At 34.3% G+C, this 10,804-nt stretch overlaps 1 protein-coding gene across 1 annotated transcript in view; it reads left to right on the forward strand.

Moving 5' to 3' along the window:
- Positions 1–5,783, forward strand: part of PPP1R3A (protein phosphatase 1 regulatory subunit 3A) — a 37,695-nt gene extending 31,912 nt beyond the window's left edge. Inside the window, 2 exon segments of the mRNA XM_079150539.1 lie at positions 760–2,407; positions 2,410–5,783. Of these exon segments, the coding sequence (XP_079006665.1) occupies positions 760–2,407; positions 2,410–3,128 (2,367 nt within the window). The 3' untranslated portion in view covers positions 3,129–5,783.
- Positions 5,784–10,804: the final 5,021 nt, after the last annotated feature.

Consider the following 10,804-nt stretch of genomic DNA (forward strand, 5'->3'; position numbering starts at 1 on the left):
AAAACAATGAAGCTCTATAATAGATGGAAATACAACCAAATCTGTGGAACCCACAGGCATTGGCTTACAAGACAGCTGTGCAGTTGACAAGTAACATGAGCCTTATGTGAGAAGAAGGGGAAAACGTAAGATTTGCATATAATTATTGAGATCATGCAAATGTCAGTTATGAGGAGGAAAAAAAAAAAAAAACACAGGCATCTCACTGTTAAATCCTGACAGTTGGCATCACTGAAGAGCTCAAATACATTTGAGTACCAGTTGGCAGAGGGTCATTAAAACAGAATTTGCAGAGACATTAACTCCCTCACTTTTCTTTGAGTGACGTTTTGCTATTAATAGTTTGCAGAGGCTTTGCAGAAAACATATTAATAAGAGAAACTGTAATGGGGGCACCTACAGCAAGTGTAAATGCAGCAAGGGGCACCCAGGAAGCTGCTCTCTAATTGATTAGCATGGAGCTATCAATGTGTATATCCTAAGTGAGGAGAAAGTGCAATGACAAGCAAGAATAGTTGAATAATACAATGTGATATTTGGAGGCTGGGAAGGAGAGTGATTAATTTGGTCCCCTTTTCTTATTAATCTCATTCCCAAGTCATAGCCTACAAGGATCTCCCCAAAACATCTGGCTTACAGAGTTTGTATAAATTTTTGCAAATGAAGTGCATTGAGGAAATCTATCAGATAATTACTAACCAAAATAATAAAACCTATCTAATTAGATGGTCACTATTTTTGTTGTTTTTATCCCATAAGATAAATCAACGCTTAATAAGAACTGGAAGTGCCACCTCAAGAGATGAAAAGAATACATTTTCAACAGATCCAGTGGATTTCCCAAATAAAGTTGAGGGGTTAGAGAAGAAACAAATTCATGGTGAAATATGCACTGACTTGTTCAAAAGGCCTTTGTCTCCAAGTTCATCAGCAGAAAGTTCCTTCAAGGGAGATTTTTACCACAATAAAAAATATTCCTCAGGAAATGAGGACAGTCATCCATCTTCAGAGCAAATTGCTTCAGATTTGGGAGAAATCAAGTCATCCCTGGGAGAAACCAGTAGTAATGAATTAATGCAATTACACACTGGCAGCAAAGAAGTTCTGGATGATAATGCTAATCCAGCCCACGTGGGTGGCAGAGTGCAAATATTCTGTCCCTCCTCAGATCCACTAATGGCAGAAAACCTTAATAAAAATCATGAAGGAGGACCTAAGAAAATTGAAAGAACGGATTGGGAATGTTTAAGACGAGATTTCCATTCAGATGCATCCACATATCTGGAAGAATCAAAAGAAAAGGGATCTTCCAAGGACGGTTATGGCAACAGTCCGGATGAAAAGAAACAAAGAATACATTTAGGTGTTCAAGAAAAACAAAGCAGAACATTTCAATCACTCTTACATGACCAAGAAAGAAAGATGGGCCACCCTGAAATAAGTGTGGAAGAGATGGAAGCTAAGAACAGAGACCTAATTCCTGTGCCAGGCAAAGATACTACAATTCTGGCCCAGACAATCACAGCAGACACTTTCCCCACATCAAGGACAAATCAGAATTGGGAAGAAGCTATGTTCACAAGTCCAGCAAGAGATGAAGGCAACCCTTTAGAAGGGGTAACCAGTCAAGCTTGCTCACCAAGAAATGGAAATATTTTGAGGGATGATTATCTTTTCCAAGTTGAAGAAGAAAAATCAGGTTGGATTAATCCTGAAGATCGGAATAAGAATAAACAGCCTACACAATATTGGAATGTTCTGGAAAGTCAGGAAAAAGCAAGAGGGAGTAAGATAAATATAGCTGAGCAGATCAAAGAACAAGCAGATTGTGAAGACATGTGTGGAAAAAGAGATAACATGAGGAGTTTGAAAGCTACTCCTAGGGAAGAATTGTTTACCTGCCAAGAAACAGAGAGTTACGAACTGTCTTCTGTAGCTGATCATGGTATTACTCAGAAAGCAGAAGCAGGAACAGCTTATATAATTAAGACAACATCAGAAAGTACTCCAGAAAGCATGTCTGCTAGAGAGAAAGCAATAATTGCTAAGCTACCTCAAGAGACAGCACGAAGTGACAGGCCCATGGTGGTAAAAGAAACATCGTTTGATCCACATGAAGGGAGAAACGATGATTCACATTATACCCTTTGTCAACGAGATACAGCAGGTGTAATTGATGACAACGACTTTGAAAAGGAGTCACGTTTAGATATTTGTAACGTGCGTGTAGATGAAATGGAGAAGGAGGAAACCATGTCTATGTACAATCCTGGGAAGGCACACGACAGGGAGAAATGTGGCACTGGAAATATCACATCGGTAGAAGAATCTTCACAGGTCCTTATAGGCAATCAAAAAGCAATGTCAAAACTGGATTTACAATTCGGAGTGTTGTCAACAGACAAAAAAAAATCCTAGAAAATAGAGATCTCGGGCAGGTCCAAGGATTATCAAAGAAAACAAACTTAGATGCTGTGGTTCATTCTGCTTTTTACTCAGACACCAGCAGAGCTTCTCAGAATGGCTCTCTTGTTTCCAGCTACCAGACTAAAGTGTCAGTGCCGTCTTGTGAACAGGCAGTCGCTGTAGAGAGTACAAATGCGACCATGACTCCCCATTCTATTCCTACCAAATCAGAATATAATTGTAATTCAACCAGTGAAACCCAGAGTCACCCTGTGCTTAAACCCAAAGAAGTTGCCAAAGGTTCGGAAATAATGATATCAGATAGTAGAAAAGAGAGATGTATGGGCCAGAGTTTTCAACCAGGAGAATGCAGAGTGAGAAAATCCCTGGGGCCGATGATTTTAATCAGTGAGCCTCTGGAGAACACAGAAGAGGAAAGGCATGAAAATGAAGGGTTAATGAACTCTGGACAGTCGCGAAGCTCTTCTGGTGACAAAGAATCTGATAGCTCTGCTTCTGTCCAGGAAAGTCAAGCTCAAAGCAATGAATCTCTACTCTCAAAATACACCAGTTCTAAAATATCTTATTTCCTTTTGTTTCTCATATTTCTTGTGACCATCTATCAGTATGACTTAATGATAGGCTTGGCATTCTACCTTTTATCATTGTACTGGCTGTACTGGGAAGAGGGGAGACAAAAAGAGTCTGTCAAAAAGAAGTAACCTTGGCACTTATTATTATTCTCTCTTAAAAGATAAGCTATTTAGCCCCAAACATTTGGATTGGTGAAAGAGACTATTCATTGTTCAAAGAGCCAGTGCAGTTTTTCTCTTGAAGGATCATTTAAAAAGGAATGCGTATGAAGTTTGCTCCTTCATATCAGTAATTATTCTATATAGGACCATTATGTTTGGATCATTAAATACCTATATGAATATGAGATCTGAAGCACGTCAAGTTGAAATTAGGTACAGCTGTTGCTCCTTAGCAGGCTATGAAGTCGCAATGCTTCATGTCTCTTCACTACTTAAAGTGCTATTTCTTGCATTCATTTCTTTTGCAGTAAAGCTTCATTTTTTTTTTTTTTTTTTTTTTCCCTGAGAGCACTTTTCCCCCTGCGGCTTTTAAAAATAGATAAAACATGAACAATGAAAGAAGTTTTTTTTTTTCTTTTGTTTTTTTTAGAATTGACCATGAAATTTGCATTTACCACTATATCATTTATTGGTACATATTGATAGATCAAATATTTCAACTTTCATTTCATAATTGTAAGAAAAAACTCATGGATATTGAAATATGTAAACTTAAATTGAAAAAACACACACATTATAGTCACTTGTGTTAGACTTTATATACACACCTTGTACCTCTTTTATGCCCACAAAGTCAGGGCATTCATAAGCCAAATTTGAAAAAGACTGAAACAATTGGAAAATTATTTCTCAGTTCTACAAAATTTTGTGGATGGCCTCTCTTTAAGCAATGTTTTTTTCTCTTATAAAGAGAGACTGTAACATAGCTGAACAATTTCAATGTCAACTATTATTCAGAGTGGAAAACTTAAAAGTTCCACAAGCATTGTTTCAGAATGACTTTGTACCTATAAAACATAAAGCATTAAATGATATTAATAAAAAAGATATCCAAATGAACTATGTATTCTATGTGGTACTACTTTTACCCTCAAACATTTTTTTAAAAATATTTTATCTTTCTTCCTGTTGAGGGAATGAATTATCCCCCAAGGTGCATTTAGAGAACAAATAGCCTCTGGTGATATTCATTATGTGAGTTTGAGGTTTTAAGATGATAATTCAAAATTTTAAGTAGGTAAATAGGTAATTGTGGAAATCTACTGAAGAAGAAATGAATATTAAGTGTAGCAGTGACTTTGCTGTAGGTACCTATGGCAAAAGAAGGAATAGGAGAACTAGTCAGTTTAGTTAGGAACAATGCAAGGATTCAGATACAATCTATTTCAACAACTATTTGTTGAAATAATCTATAGTCTACAAAACCCTGTGTTCTGTTCTATGGCGGAGGTTTTCACTCGGTACTCTCCATAGCTAGATCTAGTTTTAATTATGTACTATGATCCTTTTAACTTGGCTGCAGGAATGAGAAAGCAAGTCACATGAAAGAAGCCTATGGGGTTGATTCCTTTTTCATAGGAACATGTTTGATAGAACATGTAATGTGGATCTTCAGAGGAAAAGAGTCTATTCACCTGTAAAGGTAAATTCAGTGAGCAAAATCTGCATATATCAGCTCATACATATAACGAGAAATTTTGAGAAGACAAGAATGAAACACTTAAAATTGACTTTTAGCTGGTAGTAAATTATTTCCTTAATTTTCATTAGGTGCACAACTATTTCCCAATCCTCTAATTGCATGCAACCCTCAAGTTCCATTGAAAATAAGTGCTTGACTTCAAGTTGAGCAAATATAAACATCCTGAAGTAGAACTTAGGGCAAATATTTGATTGTTTGATAAAGCACATTTTCATTTACTACAAGTGGAATACGGTAAATGTACCTGGAAATTATCTCCCAAACTGCTGTCCTGATAATTTTGTTGGCAGGTCCAAATTATAATGGAGTTAAGTTTAGCATTTCTTCAGTTCTTAATGGTTTGCTTTTGAATTCTACTTTTTAAAGAGTTTTAGTCAATATGCCATCTCTTTAATGCAAAGAACACTACATTACTTTATGAACACAGGTGTCTGAGCTGGAATTATTCCCTTAAAAGAATAACATAACCTCTTTTATCTATTTTATTTGACTTTTCATAACATGACTTACCAATCTTCTCATATGTTTGTAATCAAACAGTAAGAAGTTTCAAAGAATTAAAAGTAGTTATATAATTCTTTGCATGCAATGAAGAAATAATTGATGGTTGAACTGACTTTCCCAACATTACTTATAGAACTTGAAATATAGTCATAAGAACTTGTGATACTATAATTGCTAGAAGGAGAGGTAAAGTTTTGCAAGCTGTTAGAGTCATTGCTCTATGTTGAACAAGAAAGGTGGATCTCAGGAACAACTGGTAGACCCTGGCTAATAAAGATTTGGCTGTGAATCATCACAGGAAGGATCATTATCTTTTAAGCATAGCTGCTGGCACCATGTCTCACCAAGTAATGAGTAAGAGCCAAATGAGGGTGTGGCAGAAGTGTCAGCTCAGGCGTGATTTGTAGGTCTCCTTTATGCATTGAATAAGAAACATGATGGAATTAACTGTTGCCTTTCATCCTGATGGTCTTCTAACTTTTAGAAACAAAATTATAAAAATTAATTGATATGTCAAGCAAGAAACCACTTATTTTTTTAAAAAACCACATTTGTATAAGCCATCAATACCACAATGTATTTTTCAACTAAGAGATAATGAATCAACAAGATGACATTCATCCAGAAATATTAAAGAGCATTGGGTTCATCTAACCCTGCCTACCTGATGAGCTGACGTATGTGTATCTATATATTTATCACTGTTTTGCAAGAGAAATAGGATATGTTTGTCATCTGAAACCAGTTTTCTGGTTTACATGGAAAACTCATGAATATCCAGACCAAATTTGGGGAAGTAAATATTTTCTTTTCTCCCAAATAGCATTCATAGTGTTTTGTTCATAATATTTTCCCAGTCATGAATGTTATGTTGTATCACCAGGCCTGTTGCCTTTTCTACTAGGTTCCCTTTTACATATTAATAAATCAGAACAAACAAAATTATAAAAAATAGCAAAACTAGAAAGATGTAAGCAGTACCTTCTACTGATTTGTTATAATATTTGACTTTGCCTTCAAATTTTCCCTGAGTGAATATGTAAACTGAAGCATGCAATAAGGATCTTTTGTTTGTTGAATCCCATCTTAACCAGTTCCTATCAAACTGAGGAATAGGATATAGACTTTGATTCTGCAACAAGGTACAAAAAATTCTGACAGCTCATGTTTTCCAGACACTTCCACAGCTGTGGAGGTGCACTTACCTGAAGAGAACAGCTAAAACTGTTCCTTTTATTTATTTAGGTTCATTTGATTTTTTTGTTGTTGTTGTTGTTGTTTTCAGGAAAAATTGCAATAAAAAATCTTGGCACCATAATTTCCTTTTCATTCTTAAAAGTAGATTTGGTCATTAATCTAATATTTCCATCATTTTATCCAAACCACTTTAAACTAAAAATTAAATTTTCACTAGGTTTTCAAACTGGCTTTGTGCATGTTTTGCAAGAAATATCTTTAATTGTAGTGTGCTAAAACCTTATTAAACAAACAATTCTTTAAAAAGTACAGGATTTTTACTTTGTATCATTTCCCTATTTGTTAAATGCACGCATATTACATTCATTTTTCAAAGATGAAACAATACTTTGTGTGAAAATTTAATAAAAAATTCCCCAAGTCTTTTCCTGTTATATTCCATTCTTTATATTCAAGGACATGAAGTGACAGGGGCAAGTCAATAGTGGATTACAGATATATCATTATTTGGGAGATAACTTCAAAATCTGACTTTGCAATAGATTACAATGCCTAATTAAATTACTGGCCTTGTTTGAAATTGGCGAATCTTTCTTCTTATCACTCAACCCAAACCACCTCACCTTATTTCCTACTGTCCCTTGCCTCAAGTCCTCTCTTAGTCAAGCAAAGTACATTGTTCCACAGAATATGCTACACCTGTTTCTTTGTGACTTTAAATACATACATCCCTCTGCCCAGAGGACACCTTCAGTTGTCTCTACTCCACTCTTCCTATCATTTCTGCACAGTTTTCTATGTGCAGTTCAAGTCTTTGTCCTTTTGAAGTAGCCTACTATTTCAGTTTGTGGGCTTTGGTTCCATATGGCTTATGATATTAACCTTCTTCTTGCATACACTGGGCTTTCAATTAATCATCCTGAGTGGACCATCTGCTTGTTCCAGAGAGGAGCAAAATTCTTTTCTCTCTTCTGACACTCTCTGAGGACAAGTTTGTAGGAATCCTCAGTGAATACTTGTGGACAGAACTGAATTATAAAGATACCTCCTCTCTTTCCTCTTGCTGCAATGTGGACAGGGCACTCTGAGATCTGATTTAAAACTGAGTGAACTTAACCAAATCAAAGCTAGGATGCTACAGAAGTAAACTTCTGAAGACAAGGCTGAAAAGACAAAGAGAATGGGGAGAAGTAAGACAGAGATGTACTGGATTTGGGATGTGGGAAGGGGAGAAACAATTCTTTATATTTCTCTTAATAATTAAATTGATTGTCCATATTTGTAAATTCTTCCTAGTACAAGGAACATTCCCTTTATTCTGATTTTTGGAAAATAATATACCTATTATCTATTAAAAGAATAATAACATATCTTAATACAGCGGCTAAGGTGAAAATGAATAGAACAAGGTATGCTCAGTAGCTCAGTAGCTTAAAAATCAACAAACATCACAAGGTATAAAGTGTAAGAAATTCAATCTTCTCAAATGCTCCCATGCCCTTTGCAAATGGCTGATCTCTCAATTTCACACCTGTTCTGCATGTCAACCTTTAGGGTAAGCAAATAGAACTAGGAAAAAAAAAAAAAAAAAAAAAGCAGTCAGTGGATTTTTTAAAAAGAAAGCATTTGCCTGATTAATATGAGAGAACACACACAATATTATGATTTCCAATAAATTACAGTAATGTAGTAATGTACAAATACTGTGTGTAGTGATGTATGTCATATGTGGAGGTTTATCCTTTCTTTGGTAGGATCCTTTCCCTTTCAGATAGAGAAGTAAAATAAGACAAAGACCTGCCTCTTTTTGAGGCTGAGTCTAAAGGAAAGCAGCACATGGCTTATGAATATAGAAGCATGTCTTATAACAGTTTAAGATCATCAACAATTAGTCTCTTAAGACTTAAACAAAAGCCAGATATGTGTCTGCTGTATTGTAGAATTCATTAACTTCATGCATTGGTTGACTTGGTTCAGAATGGAAACAATTTAAAATTTCCTAAAGACACACTCTATAAAACTTAATATCAAACAGCAGAGAGATAGTGCTTAAGTATCATTATTAAGAGGCTACAAATTCTTGGTAAACACTTAAATAAACCTTAATCTACTTTTAGTAATTTTATGTAGGAGGCTTTTATGTTCGAGTTTATAAAAATTTTTTAGCAAGGAACATTTATGAAAATATTGAACCATTAAATTACTTTTATACACTCTTAAAACCTCTTTTGTTTCTACATATTAAGTGAATTTCCAATTAATGAATCCATCTTTGGGAGATCCAATTGTATTTTTTCATGATGCATGTAAATTTTTTTCTCTTTCAAAGTGAAATGATTCTGAGTCCTACCTACAAAAGGGAATCAAGATTCAAGAAAATATTGTTTTCTGACTTCAGATATAAGTGAAAATATTTTAAATGCATTTCCACTCTTTGAAATTTGGAAGGAAATTGGGAATAAAGATGAAATACAATTTTCCTCATGTTCACTTTATGATCTTTAATACATTGGATAAGACTTTTAGATTATAATTTAAGCCATTTCCCAAGTGAATTATTTGGGCTACATGGTCCTATTGCAAATCATTCTTAAATTATTATTTAATTAAAGTACAACAGTTAATGTGTTATTATATGAATAAACAAGGTATAATGAAGCTGTAGTTTGAATCTTTGAGTATAACAACTACATATATAGCTTCACTGATCTGTGCATGTGAAGTTCAATCTTTAATATTAATGATGATTATGTGGATAATGATAATAATAATAATAACAGCACAGCAAAACAATGATTGGTTCTTTTTCTTTAATTGTTCACCTCCTCACAACACTTTAGCTCTTTGTTAAATATTTTTTTTAGTGGTAGATGGACATAATACCTTTATTTTACTTATTTATTTTTATGTGGTGCTGAGATCCAACCCAGTGCCTCACACATGCCAGACAAGTGCTCTATCACTAAGCCACAACCACAGCTCCTAATCATTGGTTTTTGAGTATTTATAATGAACTGGGTACTGTTTAGGCTCATCATATAAAATAGCACTTATTTTAAGAAATTCATGAGAGAAGTTTTATTAGTGTTTCATTTTGTAGACGGAAACAGATGAAAGGAGATTAATTTTCCAAGGTCAAGGAAGTACGAGTACTTGGCAAAGTCTAGATCTCACCCCAGCAGCTTTTCTTCAGTTTCTTGACCATTGCATTATGCTGCTCCTTCAATCTGGGTGCACTGAGTTTTCTTATAAATTGCATTATTCTACATCAACATGCAAGTAGTGCTATAGGCACAGGTTACTCACAATGTCTTTTGTGCAGATAATCCTTGTTATCAATGTTCCTAAGTGTGGAAAGTTTCTAAAATATTCTATTAATTTCAATTCATTTTTATTCAAAATATTTCAATTAAAAAAAAGAAATGGTTGATTCCATCAAGGCCACAACATCTTACCTAGGTTGAGTATAGTAAATGAGATGGAGATGTAAACAAATAATTGCAACATCTTGTGACCAGTTCAGTAACAGAAGTAAGATTTAAGAACTTAAATGGCATAAAGGAAGGACAGTTTGGTCTTAAAAGCACTTTACTATTTTTTTCTTTTCTATGCTTTTTCTCTTTTTTCCCTCAGGTTATTGTTTATTTATTTTGTACCTATGAGAGAGAACATATGATACTTGTCTTTTCATGACTTATTTTGCTTAACATGCTGTCCTCCAGTTTATCACTTTCAGAGATGATACTTTGATACTTTTCAGAGATGATCCTTCTTTTCTTTATCACAAGAATTTTAGGAATCAAGGAAATCACAACAAACTTCTTCAAAAGTTATAACTAACTTTTACATATATAATAATTAGGATGAGGGTATATCTTGATGTTATTGGTATAGTGCTTATTTATGACAGGTACCATATTAATAGCACCCCTTTAACATTCAGAAGTAATATTGTTTGGGTGACAAATTGAAAGGTCAGCCTAAAAAGCCAAGAAAATAACCTAACTAGTAGATTTAAAGAGCTCTGTTTCATATGAAAAAGAAGAATGCTTTCCAATTCATATGCCATTTATAACCTACAGACAGAATTCTTTTCTTTAGAGTTACAGACTATAATTGAAATCACTGACTCCTGATCAGCCCAGGTAAAGTAGAACAACATTTTGCAGAAGTAATAATATAGAGAACAGTTTTTTAAAAGTAAGAATATTTTTTGAAGAATATGCTGGTCAAATGTATTAGAAAAAGTCATTTACATAACTTTACATAACTTCAGATAATTACTATTAATATGGCATAACTGAATACTCTAACCTATTTAGAGGACTCAGGACTTGATAATTTCATCATTCAGGATAGTCAAAATGGAATAAAAGTTGTGGAGGCCAATGTGTGTTAT

Source organism: Sciurus vulgaris (assembly GCF_902686455.1).
Source record: "Sciurus vulgaris genome assembly, chromosome: 8".
Classification (NCBI taxonomy): domain Eukaryota; kingdom Metazoa; phylum Chordata; class Mammalia; order Rodentia; family Sciuridae; genus Sciurus; species Sciurus vulgaris.